This window comes from Empidonax traillii, unplaced genomic scaffold (genome assembly GCF_003031625.1).
Source record: "Empidonax traillii isolate 1590-97213 ecotype Southwest subspecies unplaced genomic scaffold, ASM303162v1 scaffold171:size1303362, whole genome shotgun sequence".
Classification (NCBI taxonomy): Eukaryota; Metazoa; Chordata; class Aves; order Passeriformes; family Tyrannidae; genus Empidonax; species Empidonax traillii.
In genome coordinates, this window is record NW_020955364.1 from 949,451 (window position 1) to 970,837 (window position 21,387).

Genomic DNA, 21,387 nt, shown 5'->3' on the forward strand with positions numbered 1-21,387 from the left:
TTTTTTTTTTTTTTTTTTTTTTTTTTTTTTTTTTTTTTTTTTTTTTTTTTTTTTTTTTTTTTTTTTTTGTAATGCATTCAATGTTAAATGGGGGGGGGAAACACGTAAAAAACTAAATATAAGTATCTAAATTAAGTTTGCAGTATAAAGCAAAGTTAGACAGGTGTGAATGAGGTGGCTTCTAGTGCTTTAGGTGACCATGCTTGTCAGAATGTGTTTTAACACATCTCCAATGACTACATGCTTTTGCCATCTCTTAAGACCCCTTCTCTGTGCAGTGTGTAGGAGCAGGAGTGGTGCTTGTTGACTGATTACTTTCTCAGTATTTTTATATCTGTGATACTCTCTTATATAGAGTTTCTTATCAGCTGCTTCTTGCCCACCATCCCCTCCAGTCCTTGTTGTAGCTCCTGCCTGTTCTCAGCTTGCCTGTGCTCCAGGCAGGAGCTTTTCTCCTCTGCCTGGATGCTGTGATCCAGTGGAAGGTGGGGAGGACAGTAGGAGGGTGTCTCAGCTGAAAGGAAAGGCCTGTTTGGCTACTCTGTATTTGACTTGTTCTGGGAATGTCTTGTATCAGAAGTTGTTGGCATGTAGGAGTTGAGGAGGTGAAGCAGGCTCGGGGTTTATGAAATACTCAGTGCTTTGTTGCCAGAGGAACTCTTTGCAGTTTTCTCATTAGAGTTTCAAAGTGGCCAGGAGTGAATATGTGGTGAAATTCACTGTGGCACCAGGCATTTTAACAGATTTGAAGTCCCTACTCTAAAACCAAAATGCCAGTTATGAAATTGGTGTTAAAATTACCTTCAAGATGAACAATGCAATGTGCTTTTACCAGCTGTCACTCTTATAACCAGCTCAACCAAATAAATTATCTTAGCTTTTCCCTTTATTCTTATGTCCCCTCAAGGCCCCCCTCTCCAACTCCAAAACATCCTGAAGGGCTGGCAGGTGGATGCTGGTAAACATCAGATTTGAGAAGTCAGTCAGGATCAACATGATGGAAGAAACCTTTGCCACAAAGCACTGGCTGTATACAGCTGTATACAGTGTTACCTGTAGAATGCATCTGTTTGTTTAAATATTACACTGCTTTATGTCATTGTGTTTAATTCTGTTATGCTCAACGGGGAAAAACAGTTGAAAGCTTTGAATGAGGCTTGGGGGCAGTTTTGTTCTTCCTCACCTCCTCAGAGTGTGTTAGGAGCCCACGTTTCTATGATGCTGTCAATTTACAAAGCTCCCCAAGGTATTTCTAAGTCGTTTTGGCTTCTCCAGCTGTGGTTGAGCATCGTTTCAAGCAGTGGTGCAGGACAGTGGTCTGTCCATTGGAACGTGGAAGCTGTTCCACCATGTGCAGTAATGTAGCACAAGAGGGTAAGGACAGGGAGGGAATAATGCAAAATCCAGTTGAAACTGCAGGGAGAATCTGGGTGGGCAGAATGCAATTAACCTTGGAAATGTAGGGGTTACAAATGAGGCTCTAGCTGGAATGGACACATAGTACAGGAAAAACACCATTTCTCTTTGGCAGTTTGTAGTTCTTGCGTCTGAATAAGAATGCTTGGAGGGCAGAAATGGTCTATCATGTAATGTTTAGGCAAATGATTGCTGGGATAAACAGATGAGAGTGTTTTAACTTATATCCAGTTATCTGAAACACAGCATTTTCTTTTACTGGTGTTCTATCTGTATTCTAACTTGGCCTGAATCAGTTTGCTTTCACCAGGTAAGATGCATTTATCTGAAAGAGTCAGATCACAAAACCAAACAAAAAAACCTCACTGGAAAAATCATTGGTTAAGCAGTAATAGGGGAAGATGCGTAGATACTCTTGATTTTTCATTCAGAATATTATAAAATTGTTTTGGTTTCCTGTAATATTTAAATGTATAATGTAAACTTTTGGAAAAATATGCCATCGTAAAGAAAACAACTCTAGTTGATCATTTTGCAGTTTTCAAATAAATTTTATTTAATTAAATGTAATGAAGCAGAAATGTACACTTGGATTTGAGCAAATTTGATGCTGACTATGGTGGTTATCTGTGAAGAATGGTGATCTGTTCAAGGAGTTATTTATTTTCTGAGAACAGGTCAGATACAAAATATGCTAATGAATTTTAAAAATAAGGAGATGTATAATTGGAAACTTGTGGGTAAATATATATTTTTTTGGACTTTGCCAGACACTTGTATCTCTTCCAAACTCACAGTGTTAGTTGGAAAATAAATGTTACTGCATATTTCCTTTTCTGTACATTAGTTATATTTAAACTAGTTGTTCATAAAACAAATATATCCAGGCTTTTCTCATCTTAGCTGAAGATCAAGAACTGCAAATAATTTTAGCTAAAAAAAACCCCACCTGAACAGGGGCCAGATGTTGTTCAGTGCCGAGCTGCCACAGTGTAGCTGTTGTGGCTTTGTCTGCTAGAACATCGAAGGTAAAGAGTCATTGCTCCTTTTCATCTTCAGAATTGCCTTAAAAGCACATTTAAAGTTGATTTTTAGATAGGCTTTTTTCCTAGCATAGCATTCCTCTGCAAAAGGATCTTGTGACCTACAGAGTCACTAATTATGGTCAGAAAATTCAAGGGACTGAGAATCATCCAGCACTGAACTTTGTGAAGTGGTCATAATTATTGTATAAAAGCCATTGAAGAAGATGAGCAAACTTACTGCATGAAATTCAGAGACAAAGAAACAAGGAGAAATGCTACAATAAACAAGATTTTTGTTTTTTTGGTAGTTAATTCTGTATTACTGGTCGGAGCAAGGGGTGGGGTGCTACCCTAGATAGTAATGGAGAAATAATTTATTTAGCTGAGATGGAAGGTAGTGTGTGGTTTGTCCCAGTTTCTGTATGATCAACATAACTTAATTTGTTGATAATATAGATAATTAGTAGATAATATGCTACTCTGTTGTTGCTCTGTGTGTTTACTTTCCCTCCTGCCTATCATTCTTGTTTTGTCTCTTGTTTGGTAGGTTTTGTTTTGAGAAGTTGTTTTTATTGCCCAGAGGAAATTGTGAATGAAAGAAAAATATTTGATGCTGGTTTGAAGTTTGTGTCATCACCTTTGGTGGGACCAGTGCTGTTTTGTGTCAAATTTGTGCCAAAGCTGTGTGTGGCAGGCTGCTTCCTTTGTCAGTAGGAACTGTTGAGGGACCTGAGTGGTTGCACCTGGATGCTGTGTAGTAGTAATAGTGAAGTGTTATTGTAGTGGAAAGTAAGTTTTTGCTACAACAGGGTGATCTTTATTCAAAGGGTGGATTGGGAACACTTGCTCTTGTGGAAGGCTGTATGGCACGATAGATACAGAATTTGTATAAGCACAAAAATGAGAACTGGGTTTTCCTACATGACTATGTCCATGTAGAATAACTTTTCTTGAGGCATATCAGAACCTGTGCTAAACCCGTGAAATTTGTTTCATCCAGCAAGTTACAATTTTCAAATTTCATGTATTATGCAGGATTACACAGCCTGCTGATACAGCGAGTTACCATGGAAACACAGACATGCAGCTCAAAAGGTACATGCTGGGGGGCCACACATGCAGAAAGTACCTTTTTACATATTAAAATAAGCTGCCACATGGAGTTAGCAGAATTCTTTGTAGTTGCTCTTGGAGTCTGTTTCTACAAAAACATGAAATGGTACTTTATAACTTGGCCAAAAACTAGTGGGGGTTTTTCCTGTAAAGGAGAAAAAGAGAAAATGCTTCATAAAAATAATGTTGGAGCGCAGAGAGCAAATCACAGTCTGTGTATTTTTGTACTTGCTAGGTGAGTTCAAAGGCAGGGCACAAAAGATTATTTCTGCCTCCTGGGAACTTCAAGGCGTAGGTGACTTTCTGTCTGCAGGCGTGGAGCCTTTTTGTCCTGATAGCTCTGGACTTTGGTACGTGACCTGGCATTTAGTGCAGGGAAGTACTTCCAGAGAGCAGCAAATCTGACGACCAGTGAGTGAACAGATGGATTCCAAAGCTTTGAAACCAGCAGTAGCATCCGTGTGCCTGCCTGTGTGCCGTGGAAAGGCATGGCTGTGTCAGAAGCTGGGATGGGATGTCCTGGCAGACATACCTGGTTCTGCAAGCGCAAAATGATCAACCACCAAGCATCTCTTGCTTATTTATAGTAACTTCAGGTTTAATTGCACATAGGTTTGTAATTAGGTACCTACAGTTACAGATGTGTCTGTAGATTTAAGACACCACAAGTAAAACGTAGGGAAGCCTTTAGAAACGGTCTGGTTGTTTCCCCCTTTGAATTGACTTTTGTTCAGTTACTCCTTCGACCCCCAGGTTTTGCTTCAGTGCGAGACTGGGTTATGCTCAGCTGTTCTGCAGCCGTGGAAGCAGCAGGCAGGTCTTGACTGCAGTCCTTTGGTAGATGAAGGTATCCTAAAAGGCTCAGTGGGCTGTCAGGGTCCAGGCTCCTCACTTACCCAGCTCCACAGGCTTGTAGGGAGGCAACAAGCTGCTTCCTCAGTGTGAGATGGGATTAGGGTGGAAATTGGGGCCACATCCAGGTGTACTGAAATCAGGCTGCATTGGGAATCTATTAGCTACTATCTGCTGGGCATTTACTTGCAGGACTGAGATGAATTTAATGGTCAGCCTTCTCTGTTGAACAAGCCAACTGTTGCAGCTGGCAGGAAGAATCATTACAGTATTACTCTGCTGCTGTTGACCATCCTGTACTCCAAAATAATGGAGGTTCTTCCCAAAGAAGATAAGGTGTCTTGCTGGCATATTTCAGGAGCACTACTTCTGCTGAGATAAATGAAGAGATGTTTTTGATCTCTGGTGGTTCCCGTGCTGTCTCCATACTTCTGAATGAGGTTTTGTGTTCAGAGGAGCTGTGTAACCGCCTGGTGACTGATTCAGCAGTTTGCTCCCAGCTGGTCTGTGGTGGCTGCAGTAGCAGAAGCTGAAATGCACTTACGCAGATGAAAACTCTGTAGGTCAGATGTTTGAAACTAGCAAATTGTAGGAGAGAATGTGCTTTGTTTGCAAGTGACTCGTTGGCTTAAGCTATTTGGGTTTCCAAATGAAAGTAGTGACCATGGTTTTGCTGGGTTTTGGTTCTTTTTTTTTGGCATATGTGGTATTGAGAATGGAAAGTCATTGTAGCCTCTTGGGCTAAGCTCTAAATTTCATCCATTGCTTATTGATGTGTTCATGTTTGTGGTGTAGTGGAATATGAAATGTTTTTGATATATCCCATGCTATTCTAAGTAGAGGGCAAGTACTTTTAAGAAGGTAGATTTTTTCTTTTTCTGTTTGTTGTTTGTTTGTGAGCAGGTGTTATTGCAATTACTAGATAGCATTTGAACTCCGCCTTGTTGTTCAAAGCCACTTAGGGCTGACTAATCAGAATTTCCTAGGTTAGAACTGCAATCTCAAAACATTTTCTTTTTTATTTTGTAGTGGAATCATTGTCTGCTTACTCGGAAAGGGTCAAGTATGAGCTGATTCCTTATTTCTTCGACATGTTTCATATTTGGAATGATCTTCTTCCGTTACCTGGGTTGAAAAGCCCTAGCTGTGGTGTGTGCCCTTTGGGATAAGTTTAGTACAAACACAGAATAAAGAGAAAAATCATTCCTATTCCATGATATAAAATTAAACATGTAGTAAAGAATTTTCCTTTCAAATGCAGTCCTGTAGGTTTCCTGCTACATTGCAGAAGTAAATTCTGTTTCATCTGGGTGTAGTGTATTAGGCTTGAGTGAAAATGATGCCTTATGTATCGCGTGCTCAGAATATTAGAAATGTTGATGTTTTGAAGTGCCTGATTTGTCTATTGAAACACTGAATGGGGACTAGTAAGAGTTTAGGTGGAGCTGTAAAGTGACCATGTTGTAAGATGATGTGCCACGATGATTTTCCTTTGGCAGAAAAACCTGCTCTTGGTTAGCCTCATCACTCAGAGGGAAATACTTCAACTGCGGGAGGATATTTTGTTTCAATTAATGACTTCTTCTTCAACCACCACTGTGAACTCAGAGGAAACTTTCACACACTTTCAAATCATAAGACTCTTTAACGCATCCCCAGAGCACTGAGAGACTGCTGAGAGCACCTCATGCAGGAATGGGCTCGTGGTGGGGGTTCCCACTGTCCTGAGGTGGGAGCAGTGGGGCTTGGAGAGGGACCTGGGTGTTGTCAGCAAGGTGAGCTTTGGCCATTCCTGCCGGCTGGGATTGGGCACTCTGGCACCAGGGTGGCCCTGGGACGGTGTTTCATTAGAGTTGTGTGCAAGCTGCTTGGAAGTTCATTCATATGAAGTCTAAATTAAATGTATAGTTGGGGAAAATTCTTTACCAAGCTGTGAAGTAATATTGGCAGCTGACTATGTTATTGGGGCTGGGGTAGCGAAATTTTTCTGCAGTAGTGGATAGGTCTTTTACAACATTTTTTTGAATAGCAGTTGGGTGAAATCCTTTATTTTAAGCCTTATGTTGTATTAGGTAGTGACCAGGAAACATCAGCATTTATATTACCAAATTGCAGTGATTAGTTTAGTATTCCTAGAAATTGCAGACATGGTTGTTCCTACATTCCCACAGTTTTAATAAAGCATTTATTGCATAAATGTTGTAGGTTGTGTTGCTCAGAATAACTGAAATCTCTTTTCAATTACTTGTACATATTAAAAGAAAAAAAAAGTCATTAAAATATAGAGGGTTAGTGCATTACTCTTTTGCAGGCAGTAAGGAAGGTGATACAATTTAGGCTGAAGTTGTTTCTATTTCTGAAATTTTATTAGTTACAGTTGACCCTGAAAAAATAAATACATCTGATTTATGTTCACTAGACATGAGGAGTGAATCAAAACTCTGATGTTGGTTATTTATAGCTATTTACAAATATGTTACTTTAAAAGAAATATTCGGAATAGGGAGGAGATTGTTTTCCTTAACTTATCTAAAAGTTTTATTTTCCCTCATATACTGTGCCAAGCAAGAGTCTTATTAAATTTTCCAAGTTCTCTAGGACATAATAGTTAAATGTTTTTATGTCAATTAATATTGACAGGAAGTCAGTTTGAACAGCATTGGAAAATGGAAGTAGTTGGCAGAACTGGCTAATTTCACTGAATTTCCTTTTGCTAAAAATATCTCTAAAAGAAGCTCTCCTTTTGAGATACAATGAATGTTTGTTTGACTGTAGTTTAGAATTGATGGTGACTCTTGTCCTTTAACCAAAAGGGCTTAAAAATATGAATAACCTTTTGAAACATATTTAGCTTCCTCTGTAGTATATGTAATTATACTCCTGGCCACCAAAAGTTTACATACATTCTTGAATTGATGCTTGAATGATCTGCAATAGAAAGAGAAGTTCTGTGCAGCAGCTTATGTGAAGTTGGGCATTTCATTTATATACATGTTGGTAGGATTGAGTTCTGAGGATTGTGTTTTGAGGTGTTCCAAGTTCTGTCCGAAAACTCAGTCGTTAATGTATGAAAGGGTGAGATTTTTAGGCCTGCTACCTGAGAGCAGCATACAGCATCAAATATGTATTCTCATTTATATTGCATGCAGCTGTGTTAAAAATACTTTTATAGATAGGTTCCAATGGCAAGTATTAAAAGTTATACTAGAAATAAGATGAATCTCATATAGTTGTTTAGGCTCTGTGCTACAAGAATAGGACAGTCTAGATCAATTGTTTCACAGATTTGGGCAGTTTTGGGGGTAAGTCAGTGTCATTTGACAGGAAGACTTCTTGCTTGGACATCTTTCAGTTGTGGAAGTTGATGACTGAAGGGCTTGTAGGAAGAGTAGGGATTGTGCCATGAATTGTAGTTCTGCCCTGGCTCTTGTACTCTTTGGGACTTCTTCCACCTGAACTAAAACGAAGAGGGGAAGAAGGATTGCAGGGATGTCAAGGGTAATGAATCACCATGGCATAAATGTTGCCTCGTGGTAGAGGAATTTACTGCTCCGTTGATAAACTGGGTGAAACGTGGCTGGTACCTGCTGTGTGGTGGGACCTTCTGCCCCTGGGAATCTCATCCCTGGTGAGTGACCTGAGGAAAGGGCAGAGAGACAGCAGTGTTTTAGGGCTGCTGGGGACTAGAGATAAGAGGCTGTTCCAGCTGAGGTGCTTTCTTTGATGTAATGCCCTCCTGTTGTGTTTCATGTGGTAAAGGTTTCATCATAAGCTTATTTTTTTTTCTTGTAAGTGCTAGTTGTAGTCATTCTAGGTATTAGATAATGACTTTCTTTGGAAAGAAAGAGGCTAAATCAGGTCTTATGACAAGTGGCTGAGGGAGCTGAGTGTGTTTAGCCTTGAGAAAAGAAGGCTCAGCAGAGACCTTATCACTCTCTGCAACTACCTGAAAAGATGGTGTAGCCAGGTGGGGGGTCAGTCTCTCATCCCAGGTAAGAAGTGGCAGGAGGAGAGGAAACAGCCTCAAGTCGCACTAGGGGAGGTTTAGATTGGATATTAGGAGAAAGGGTGATCAGATGTTGGAACAGGCTGTCTAGGTGGTGGAATCACCATCCCTGGAAGTGTTCAAAGGCATGTGGCTCTTGGGATGTGGTCAGCGCAATCACCCTCGATTAACGGTTAGACCCAGTGATCTTTGAAGTCTTTTCCAGCTTTAACAATTCTGTGATTTTAAATCTTCTCTGACTATTTTAAAATACACGATACAGTCTCAGGCAGAAATTAAAATCCTCAGTAAAGAGATAAAGATGCCATATCTGCAGCACATTTAATTGTTAGCCTTCTGTCACTCTGAACAGGGAGTGTATTTTGAAGGCCTGCTGCACTGTAAGCTGGGCTCTGGTTTCTGTGTGTTGGAAAACCATGTGTGCCTGTGGCTTGCCTGCAAGTGGACTGCCTCCTGTTAAGTGTGAGGTGATGCTGAAGTCTCTGGTCATAACCCTTTGTATTGCTCTGGATTTTCTTTTATGTTTCAGATATTGCTTTTTAGTGACTTTTGAATTTTTATCCTTTTGTATAGCAAAAGATTTTTGTTCCTTACCAGAAAATGAAATATTAATCTGACGTGTTAAATAGGGAGTCCCCTTCCCCCTTTTTTTAGGTACAGTTAAAGTTATTGCTAACAAAGGCAGTGAAATGCTTGCAGATTATTTGGAGCACTTGCAGTACCGAGCTGCTTTCAGCAGTACTAATCTCCAGCCATCTTTCCTTTCTGAGGCTCTTTCAAAACCTCCTTCAGCTGCTGTGCACATAAAAAAATGAAACAAATCTCTTGGTGGGCCCTAACCTTAATTAAATTAAAAGCTCATGAGAGCAGCAGCCCTTTGAGTATTTCGCACTTTAGGGCTTGATGTGGAACAGTAGCTTCCTGGCACTGCTACGTGGCTGAGTTTTCTGTCTATTATCAGAATTTAGAAACTCTGTGAGTTCTCAATTCTTTGTGTTACCTTTCATACTGAAAACAAGTTGTCAGGCGTTTCAGGCTCCCACCCTTTAGTCAGCTGCGTTTTTGCATTTGGAGTCATTACATCTCCTATAACTGGAGTTTTACAAGCCTGTGGATTATACGGTGCTGAGAACAAGCTTTAAAATATAATGTAAAGATGTTAGTTATCTTGAGGATTGGTCAGGTTAATGGATGGTGTAAAAGATATGTGGAAATCTTAAGGATACAGTAAAGAAACAATTTGTGCTGCTTTAGGAAACTCAACAGTGCAGAAAATTTCCAAGTTAAAAATGGTTTTTGCTTGCTGCTGCTAACACTGGGCCATAGTCCCTTACAACAGAGTGGTCCAGAACACAGTAACTGGAGGCAATGTTTGGTTGTTTGGTTTTTTCCCCTAATATTATGGGGTTTGTAGCACACACTTTGTGATACTGCAGCAGTAATGAATCAGGGCTGGAAGGCACCTCCTGAGGCAGGTTCTCTTTCGAGCTTTATTGCTAAACATCTTGACTTGCAGCTGAGGAAAAGTGGCTTGTCCTTCTTACCATCCTTAAATAGATTTTCTTGACCTTTTTATTTAAAAATGTGAATGAATATAAATATATATATATATGTGAAACAAAGCATGCACCTTTATGTTCTCCATGTACATAAGACAAACATATGTAGCGACACCCCAATTGAAAATAGTTACTTGAGCTTTGCAAAAAAGTATTTCTACTTAATGTACTTGGTGATGGCTTAAGTATGCAAAATATTATTAATTGATTTTGATTACAGGCTTTATGGACTTGTGCAGAAGCTGGAATGTCAGGACAGTGACACAGCTCCTGTCTAGGTTTTAAGGGTATTTTAATGAAGCTCAGGTGTCTTGGGAAACAGGGTACCCTTCTGAGATACAAATAAACTTTCTTCATCAGTCAGTGCTACATAACAAGGCTAAAAGGTGGACTGACATGGAGACATGAAATTATTGTTGCCACTGATTGACTCTTTATTTTCTTTCACAAAGATGTATTGAAAAACTTCTCCAGAGTATTCAGAAACATGAAGTTCTTGGCCATGTCATGTATTTTGAATTGAAACATGAAACAGAGCTACTTCCCACGATGCATGATGATTTGTAAAAATGTAAATGAGGCTTTATAGGTTTCAGGTTCTGCTTACTTATTAGGCTGCATTATAGTCATTTAGGGGGGAAAGAGTCAAAATACTGTCTAAAGAGGTGTTGTATCCTACTCTGAAGAGAAACTCCTCCATAGTTTTTCTTATCTTGAAACTTAATACATTATTTTTTCTGGGCTTGCAGTTGGCTTTTTGTTAAGTTTATTTTAAAATTCCTTGTGTTTGGGTATTCGAAGGCATGAAGTTGGTGACAGTGTTCTGCTCTACATTAAAAGCAGAGACCTGTGGTTCAGAACTGGTCAAAAGAGAGATCTTCAGGCAAAGTATTTGTGTTACCGTAGTGTATTAGACTTTATTGGAGGTAGAATTGAGACACTTTTGTGCTGAAAAAATAAGCCTCTACAGGTTTGTTTGAAGAGGCAGGCACTTAAAATTGTAGCAAATCTTTGTTGACTGATTGGGCATGGAGGGGAGGGAGAATATTCATGTTTATGACCGGAGTGTTATGCTAAGAACTAGGTAAGATGTAAGACAATGACTCAGATATAGTACTGAAGGCAGTATTATGTGTAAGAATTGTAATTTTTCTTTCCTCCTATATACTGATCAGTGCAGCTCTTCTACCACGGTGGGTCTTTTGAGCAATATGTGTAGTATTTTTGGTTTAGCCCCGAGTTTTTCATTGACATTTGTTGAACGGAAGGACGAATCATTAACCCGAGTTTGTGAGCACCCTCTTGATGTAGAAACATTCAACATTTAGCTAGAAATTAAGTTTTATGTTTACGCTAACCTTGGCTTCTCTTCATTCTGTGTTTCAGAAGTACTAATACGGAGCATTTGACCTAACCTCTACAGCTGAATCTCCTGAAACCAGGAAAAGGAAAGAGTGCCTTCAGAACCAATATGTAGCAAATGGGTATCACACCTCTGAAGCTCCTCCCTTGGTTCAACACTTGCATGTTTTAGGGATCCTTGTTGCCTCAGCAGTGAATTTTTCTTGTGGACTTCGGAAACAGATTTCATGTGGTGCTTGCTAAACGTTGAGTCACCATGAGTAGTAATCTAGGAAAAGAAAAGGACTGTAAAGAGAAGGATCCAAAAGTCCCATCATCAAAAGAAAGGGAGAAGGAGGCTAAAGCCTCTGGAGGATTTGGGAAAGAGAGCAAAGAAAAGGAGCCTAAGACCAAAGGGAAAGATGCCAAAGATGGAAAGAAGGACTCCAGTAGCACGCAGCCTGGGGTAGCTTTCTCAGTGGACAATACGATAAAAAGACCTAATCCAGCCACAGGTACTCGCAAAAAATCCAGCAACGCTGAGGTGATCAAAGAGCTAAATAAATGCCGGGAAGAGAATTCTATGCGCTTGGACTTGTCCAAGAGGTCTATACACATGCTTCCATCAGCTATCAAAGAGCTAACGCAGTTAACAGAACTTTATTTATACAGTAACAAACTGCAGTGCCTACCGGCAGAGGTGGGCTGTCTTGTGAACCTGGTGACACTGGCCCTGAGTGAGAACTCGCTCACCAGTTTGCCTGACTCTCTCGATAACTTGAAGAAGCTGCGCATGCTTGACCTGCGGCACAACAAACTGAGGGAGATCCCGGCGGTGGTGTACAGGCTGGGCTCCCTCGCCACCCTTTACCTACGCTTTAATCGTATAACTACTGTGGAAAAGGATATCAAAAACTTGTCAAAACTCACCATGCTTAGCATACGGGAGAACAAAATCAAGCAACTACCTGCTGAAATTGGTAAGCGATTATGCTGATTGAAGGTTTAGACCTGTTCTTATGTTCGCTTTGTGGGCCAGTTAAGTGTGCATAAACCAGCGCTTCTCCAACTGCCCTGCATTTAAAAATTCATAAAATTATGCTCTTGGTCATACAGTTCTATTATTAGCTTTGCTGAGAGTAGTCAATACCTTGGATATATATATTTTTTTAAAACAACAAAAGCAGTTTTTCTTCATCTGTCGTCTTAAAATCAGGTGTATCTTGTTTTCTTCTTTGCTTTGTGCTTTCACATGTTGTGTCTTGAGAGCCCAAATGGTTAAAAAAAAAAAAAAAAGAGAGAATCAGGAGCATTTTTCATTTTAAGGTTTCTTTATAAATCATTTATGAACTGTTTCAAGTTATAGACACATTATGGGCGTGTTACAGAGGGGTGTGACCATGGTAATAAAGGTAGTATAGGTAGCTACATGCTATTACCATGGGCAGGCTGTTGGGTGATGTAACAGTTAATAATGGAGGTTAATGATGTGTGTAAGTCTCAACCTTTTATAAGTGATGAATATATTAATACATGGACTCTAAAGTGACCAAGTGTTGTATGCATGGCTGATGCTTCTTATGACTTTTTAATGAATAGTATTTGTTTTCCCAAACATTGTTACGAAAGTTTGAAAGATGGTGAAATAGTACAAAAGTAGCTTATTAATTTAAATGGTTTATTACAAAAAATGTGCTGGACTAGCTGTATATCAAAAACTTCTGAGTTGTTCCTTTTATGACACTGTTCCCCAGAAATGTTTGAACAATGTATGTGCCCCATAAAAGTTGGAATTCTGTCATCAGTAGTTTTTTTAACGTGTATCACCAATTTTTAAAATGCAAGTCCATAGCTCAGTCCTTTTGAGGGGAGGGGAAACATAAACTTCATGCAGTTGAGAAACTACTTTGACTTTCTTCAAGTGTGGAAAAAAAACTTGTAAAACATTGTGAGTAATAATTCCCATGCCCTGTTTCTAAAAGCTGATGCAGGACTTTTTCCTGTTGTCCGAGCCAGTGTGTCGAGTACGTTGTTACTGAAGTTGGCCCCTGTGCTGGCTGATTTTGCAAAGGTTGGGAAATGGCGTTGTTTGTATCCCTAACAGATTTCTCTCAAACTAGCAATGTTTGCCTCTTTCTCTTGCACCCTGATATGAAAGATACCTGATATGTTTCTTGATGGCAGGAACTCCTGGGCTTGTCTGAAACTGCTGATCAATTAACAGCAGTGCGCGGCACAGACAGCGTTGTACGTGGTAACAGGAGTAAAGAAACGCGGTGAGACTCTCAGCTGTGGGTCTGAGGCTTTGGCTCCCTGTGGCAGCTACTAGAGCCACAGAAACCCCTTTTTGCTAGGCAAAAATGAAATGGTTCATGTGGTATGTTTTCTGATCCACATGATTTTTGAGTTGGCACGAGCATCCCGGCAATCCCATGAATTTCCCATAGGAGAATGAAGGAATTATAATTTCCACCTATTTTGACACTTCAGTTTCAGTTCTACAGCCTTGTTGAGTCTTTTGCTGATCAGCAAATCATACTGGAAGCTGTTGTTTACAAAAAATCTGCGTGTTTCTACATCCACTGAAGAAATTGTGGCCAATTTATCTGGTTAAGCTGTGCTATACAATTGTCAGTACTGTACCTGGGTCTGTTTGTGGCTCAGTTATTAGATGTAATCTAGCAAAGAGCCATCCTTTCAGGTTCAACGGGGGATAGTACTGCATAAATTTAAATCAATACAAGTATATGAAGAAAAAAGTTTCGAGACGTTGCATTCTCATGTTTGGTGTTGCACTTTAGAAGCTTTTTGTAGGTGTGTTTGACACTGCAGACTTTGTTGCTGGAACATCCTTGCTTCTTAACTAGTTTGTTTGCAGAGTATCATTAAGTTTACATTAAAGTGATGTCTGTATGTTTTTGTTCACAGTAGTCTTGAAAGAGATCACGTGTAACCATTTAATGGAGAAAATTAGTAGGTACATATGTCATGAGTATGTAACTTGCTTCTTTAATTTGTATTTTCTTTTTATTGCCTTGGTGTGTGTACAGGCAGTGTTCTCAGTTGTCTATCAAACCCTAGCTTGAGAACATTAACGACTTTACTTCTGTCTTTGTATCCAGCAATTAGTCCTGCCTTTATTTGTATTGTGATAATGCTCATGTTCCTTGTTACGAGTCAGCACTTCATTGTGGAAGGCATTTTAAAAACACAAATGCAGGAGGACTGTCACCCTTATGCAGAATATTGAAGGGAAACCACCATGTTCAACAGCATCCTTTTTTATTTAAAGTAAATTTCTCTGACTAGGTTGCCTGACGTTGAATCAACTGAAAAATAAAATTAATTGAAGTTTAGGTAACATAGATAATTTCAACTGCCAAGACACACAGAACAGGCATTTGGAAATCTTTTTCCTCAAACAGTAAAACTGAATAAGATAGTTTCACTTTTGTAATTCATTTCTACTCACTCACTTTCATGTTTCTTTGTTTGATGAAATATTTGAGTTGAAAACACAGCTGAAAAATGAAACTGCTGAGGACTGTATTTCTTACTCTCTAGTGGAATTTCTCTGTTTCTTTAAACACTTGTCATTTCCCTACATCTTCTTACATGTGCACTGTAAAAAAACCCTTACCTTTTAAGTGTCGATGCTTTTAATTCCTTGTATGTTTCATAATACAGTTTCCAAATACTACATGCAAGCAAACACTCATATTGCCGGCTTGTAAATGACACAGAAATTTTTGTTCTGCAAAGCGGGAAGTAAAATGAAGCCATTATCTTTTATAAGGCAATATCATGTGGAGCATTTCAAATTCTTTGTAAAAATACCCCATTGTTCTAAGGCCTAAGGCTCACAATGGTAAGCTAGTGTGCTTGTTCATATTTTTAAAAATTCAAAGCTTATGTAACCCACTGACTTGTGCAGTGAGGAAGAGTCTTGCAGCAGTTAACTACGATGTGCCCATGTTGCTGATCTGGTGCACAAGTGAGTTCAAAATAAATTTCTAGGGATGCTTATCTAGAACATCTGCTGCTTGCTGTGCAAGCGTACGGTATTAGGACTTGTTAGAAATAGATTCCTTTTAGGGAAACCTGAAACTAACTGTAAAACATTTCTTAAAAGTTTGAGTGAAGGTAAAACATTGAACGAAATGTTGTTTGCAGAACGTACAGTTGATCAGATTTCAAGCGGTCCCTGGAAACTGCTTTGCAACAACTGACCTGTTACAGTGTGTGTGGTCTTGGGGAAAACCTAGGAGAGGTGAACCTGCCAGCTCTGAGCTGCTGGGAAATAAGCTAAAGTTTGATTCTATTTTGGGCTTTAAACTGTTTTTAAACCGTCTTTAGATAGTTAAACAACACAAACTTAAATTAGGCAACTGCACTTGAGGAAAAGTTGCTTTGCATTTAAAAAAAGCATTCTGGTGAGAAAGAGGAAGTGTTGTTATCTACAGTTAACAAACAGATGTGCGTGTTTATGGTCTTTTTTTCCCCCCAGGATTCAGTACCTCTCGTTCCCTTGTACCCAGTTGCTTTATTATAGTTGAGCTTTATTATAGGTAGATACCTATCAAATAATTTCTGCTAGTCATTTATTGGATTTGCCTTAACACTTTTCCAGCAATGTCTACATTGCTTCTCCATTTTTAATACAATTGAAATTATTTCAATAGACTGTGTTGTAAGCTGAGGTACTGGATGAGCATTGTTGTGTTTTTAAATATAAATAGATTTGTTTGAATAAGATCTAAAAATACTTAAAAATCCGTTTAACTGAAAACATATTCCAAGGTTTGTGGGATTGTTTTTTACTGGGAGTTTTTGGTTTGTTGGTTGGTTTTCTTTTTTTCTTTTTTTTTTTTTTGTTTGTTTGTTTGTTTGTTTCTTTGGGGTTTTGTCTTTTTTTCATGTTTAGCCAAAAGCTCTGTTCAGGAGTAGGTGAATTAAGGGGAATTTTCTTGAAATGGCTGTGCTGATGTGTAGCGGTTTCATGATGCTGAAAGGGGCAGTATCCATTCCCTTTCTCAGAGCTTCCCGGCTGCTCACCCCTGAGCTGTTCATTGGTGGGCTGACTTATCTCACTGAACTAACAGAAAATATTAATGATTTTGCTGCTTTTGTTGTCTATTACTTTAGTTAGTTGAAATCAGTACAGTTTCAGATAAAACTGGAACTGGTGTAGGAGGAGTGGGAGAGCGTGAACTGCAACAGGGAGAGCAGGATGGCCACTTTGCCCACACTGAGCTGTTGAATCAGCTCAGCTCACTGAGAAGCCTCACAGGTAGGATTGCTCACGTTGTATAAAACCATGTGAAGTGCTCTGCAAGTGGTTTGAGAAAGGGTGGATTGCTCTCCGTAGAGAGCTGTTGAAAATGCATCAGATTATGTTTTCAGAATCTCTTTTTCTTCTTTTGCCCCTGCTTTCTTGTACCCTCTGTAGCTTATTGGAGTCCTTGTAGCATCAGCTCAGCCCCTTCTTCCTGAGACAATTTTTTGTTATGTTTTTGTGTAGTGGTGAGAATCCATTGATGGAAGTTTCTTAATGGCAAAGCTACTCTGTTTTGCTCTTTGTGAACCTAGCCTTTCTTAAAATTGCATCCTGCCTAACAGTGGTGATAAATTGACTGCATCTTGCCCAGTATCCTGGTTCTGACTGTAGTCCTAAGCAAACATGTGCATAGAAATAAGGTAAGTTTATATATATATGAGGCTTAACCTGACTCCTTGCCCATATACAGCTGTTTTGTATCAAGGATTTCCTGAGCCTGGTGCACCTTGTCTCTTTAGTAGTTCTCAGTACACTTTTCTTCCACAGGCTTGACCAATTTTTTTCCTTCAAATTCCTATAAATGCCTTTCATCCCTAGCAAGGTCCACAAGTTTGCTTTGAAATGTTGTTCCTGACTAAAAGGTCACTGTTACATAGCTGTTGAAAAAAAAATACACACAAACACACACACACACATATATATATAGATATATACACACCAAGTGCAAAGCAGAACTTACCTATTCACTTGACTGTTCAATCTCTGGTGGCACCCATGAAATAAAACCTTAATGGAAGTGTTTCCACATGAAAGCTTTGCCAAAAGACAGTCTGGAGGCATAATTGTGGAAACGAGTTCACAAGGTGGGCACCATCTTCATCACCTTATCTGGTAAATTGTCCATTCCCCTAAGATCAAAAAATTGAAGATTAGAATGGAAGAATGTGAATGCCTTGGTGAGTCAGACAGTCAGCATGAGAGGGATGAAAACCAGAGGAACTGTCTTGGGATGAGGCCAAGCAAATGTTTCAGTTTGCAGGCTGTTACTTAAGCAAGCCTTTTGCATTTCTTGTATTTGAAGTTTTATTGCATTTCTGCATGTTGTATTGAAGGAATTGTTTTGCAGTGGTCATGTTGATAATATTTTTCTTGCAAAGACAAGGTTGCATCTTCTACGAGTTTTGCATATTTTTGTTGTCTTAGCATGCACAGCTCAAATAGAAATAATATTGTCAAATAGAAATAATATTGTCGGCATGGTTGAAATTACATTTGCATAGTGTCTGCAAGTTTCTTGAGTCTCCAAATATTGTGTTTTCTGTCTGTGAATGCAACTCTTACTCTAAGGAGAATCTGGTCAGGGCTGTTCTGCAAGGGAAATATTTTTAGAATGTAATTCAGGGAATCTGCCTACACCAGACTTGGAATGCCTTTGAGACTCTCTTCTGTTCTTCTCTTCCCCCATCTACCCAATATTTAGATCATCTGTGGTTTCTTCACTGCTTCGAAACTTTTTCGTAACACTTGCACCTGTTTGGTTTTTAGTAGCGTAGACAGTGAACCAGATGTGTGTGGCCACAGGACTTCATGTCTACTCACCCCATGCTGAATATGGTGCCTCCTTATTAAAATTACTTGTTAGTAGAGAAGCTTTTCAGTGATGCTCTAAATTTCATTTCCCCTTTTTATTAACAGACCTGACAATATAGGGAAATATTTATTTACATTATTTGTGTCTAAGATCTCCTTTTTCTGTTTCATCAGTTTGAAGGAAAACAACTTGTATTTCTTAGTTGACATATTAATGTCTGCAAACAGTGGTTGGGAATAGTTTTATATATTTGTATTCTAATATGATAAAAGCATGAAGTTGTGAACAGAATTGGAATAAATATAGGCATTCATATTTGTGTGTTGCTCCCTAGAAGTCAGAGAAGATCCAGTTTGATTATTTGATCCGGTTCTGGTGGTTTTCTTGAGCTGCAGGAAGGGTTTAGAACTCGATTTTGACCAGCTTCAGCTTTGGTGTCTGGGTTCTGATTCCTGTGAAAGCTCTTGTGGGGATGCAGTTTCGTCTTGTCAGCTAGTCAAATTCCTCTTGATTACATTTTCTTCAGACTGGCTTTAGGATAATGATTAAGTAGTCCTGCCTTTTTGATCTACTTGCAGAGCTTACTGGGATGATGCCCCAAGTGTAATTCCAGTAAATACTGACAGCTTGTTAGAAGTCCAACTTTTTTTTTTTTTTAATCAATGCTGCAATTATTTTAACTGTTTGAATACTTTCATAAGCGCTGAACAGAGGGAAATAATCGCTTCCCTCAGGCTGCCCTGGCTAATGTAGCCTGATAGGTGGTTAGCCTTTATTATTTGAGAGCTTATTCCACACTCAGAATGGACAGGATCCCAGATGTTACCCCAGATTCAGCATCACCAGAACCCCCTGGTCCTTCTCTGCAGAGCTGTTCCTCACTGGCTGGTTTGAGGTTGTACCTCTCTACGGGGTTATTCCCTGCTAGGTGTGAGACTTCACTTTTGTCTTGGCTCTCAAAAGAGGTTCTGTTGTCCACCTCAAACCCCGCCTTGAACACTTGCTAAGACTGTTTTTTCTGCATGTTTCACATGTTTTAGATGTTGTTTGAACATGTTTTTAATTTTATTTATATTTGTTACTTTCAGTTATAAACAATAAATAAGAAGTGTTTTGCTGCTGTGTCTTGTTGAAGCTTGTTTTAGAACAGATTTTGAGTCTTTCAGTTGAGCTTCATTTCTGTGTTTTTGAGTAGTTCCCACAACTAGATCCTGTTGTGCATCCTGCATATTGTGAATAATATTACTGTGTGTACTTTTTACTTACATGAGTTTTGTAACTTTGGTACATAAGTCACTCGTGACCATATTAAAATTTAATTTTTTTTCTACTCAGTAACTCTTCTGTGTAAGTTATAGTTGTACAGTAATAATTCAGAATAGCTCTGACTGCTTACCTGTGTTTTTTGGGCAGTGGGTAATGCACAGCAAAGAGCTCAGGCTGTCTGTCAAGTGATGTCCTCAGATCTTATCTAGAGAGAAAAGATTCTGAAACTGTAGACTTGTTTTAATTTTTTTTTTTTCTACAATCGGGACACTTGTCCCAAAGAGTTTTATAGACTGAAAAGTCTTTTGCCTTTTTCTTCCCCCCCCCCCCCCCCCCGCCCAGAAGAGACCCGGCAAAGTTACTTTGTAACTTGTTCCCAGCATTGCTGATTTGGGGTAATGGATCTTTACCAATTAGCTTCCAACTGATGTTCTAACACACCATCCTGAAGTCCCACTAATATTTGCATTCTCCTCTTCCTTGTACTTTCCATAGGGAGCCCCTGGTGCTCTAGAGGTTAAGGACGCGGCACTGTCAACGCCAAGACCCAGGTTCGATTCCTGGTCGGGGCCCCTCCCCGGGCAGATGGAGCTCGTTAGCCCTGTAAGGCAATCCATCTACGACCTGAGGACCTCACTGCCACCGTCCAAGCGTGCTTGGCCCCGGCAGATGAACCTCAGGATTAAAGGGTGGGCTCAGTTCCGCGCACACTGTGTCTCACCTAAAAAATCCAATGCGCAGGCTGGAAGGTGGAAAGACCTTCCCCGGTTCTTCATTTGCGAAGAGACTGGCCATTACACACGTAATACACACTTTCCATAAGAGTCTTGATCCTCCTGCTGTGTCATCTGGCCCAGGATTTATCATGTTGTGAAGGATTTCATAATTTTCAATCTGCTTAAGCACGGGAAGGCCCGGCATTAATCCAGTGGAAAACAGGCTACATTACAAATTGTGTTTGCCATCCAAGAGTGGTGCCCGCTGAGTGAATTAGGAGATGCTGAAACCTCTTTGCTATTGACCTATATACCATTTCTGTGCATGACTGTTAATTTGTGTGTACCTTAATATTTTTTTTGTGTTTGTATTTTGTGTTTTAAATGGCCAAAGAGAATTTTCCGAGTTATGTAAGTCAGGGCATGTAACCCGGTCCTCTTTTCATAGCAGGCTTTCAGAGTTGACCATGAAATGGAACTATAATTCTGCCTCATTATGCAGAAAATATTAGTAATTTCATTGTGCTGGGCTTTTTCAGCAGGTATATTTAGCTTTGTTGTACTATAACATTTATTCTTTGTGTGTATGAGAACAATGAGGTGATGGCTCATCCCACCTCTTTTAAGGATTCTTGAGATGAATACTTAGCTGTACTTTAACAAGTTTTTTAAACTGGAAAGTGCTTGGAGTACTCACAAACTATTTTCTCTGAGAAATGCCTTTGAATTGTGGGAATTTTTTATCCTGTGGAGCCTTTTAAAATACACATTTTTAAAAACTACATGATAGGGTGTAACTGACTGTTTTGTGGAAGTTACGTATAGAGAAACTGTTTTATAGATTTCCTAGGGCATTGCTTCTAGTTTAAAATCTTTATGCACCACTAGGAGCTTAAGTGTAGTCTGTTTTGGACAAAAAATAGACAAGAAAAAGTTAGCTCATTTTACCTGTGGACAGTACTTTCTAAAAGAAGTAGTTGTCTTCCTGCAGTGATTTTGGGTGTTTGAACAGTCCTTTAGGGGAGTGATGGTGGTGTTGTACCCTGTTCACATGGTGAACAGGAATGGGTTTTTCTTTAGGAAACTGCTTTCTGGTTAAGGCTTACTTTGATCTGCAGCATGTTTCTGCAGCGGACGAATTTCTGTTAAATCAAGATACAAATGTGTTTCAGCAAAGTTTATGAAGTACACCAGAAAAGTGAAAATGTTGATTCCTTTTAATAC

General features: G+C 39.3%; 1 protein-coding gene across 4 annotated transcripts in view; it reads left to right on the forward strand.

The window, feature by feature from the left end:
- The window catches only part of SHOC2 (SHOC2 leucine rich repeat scaffold protein), a 65,862-nt gene that overhangs the window by 14,458 nt on the left and 30,017 nt on the right, over positions 1-21,387 (forward strand). For all 4 annotated transcript variants that reach the window (XM_027885751.1, XM_027885747.1, XM_027885749.1 and 1 more), the window contains exon 2: positions 11,358-12,292. In XM_027885751.1, coding sequence (XP_027741552.1) covers positions 11,590-12,292 — 703 coding nt within the window. In that variant the 5' untranslated portion in view covers positions 11,358-11,589. The remainder of the gene's footprint in view (positions 1-11,357; positions 12,293-21,387) is intronic.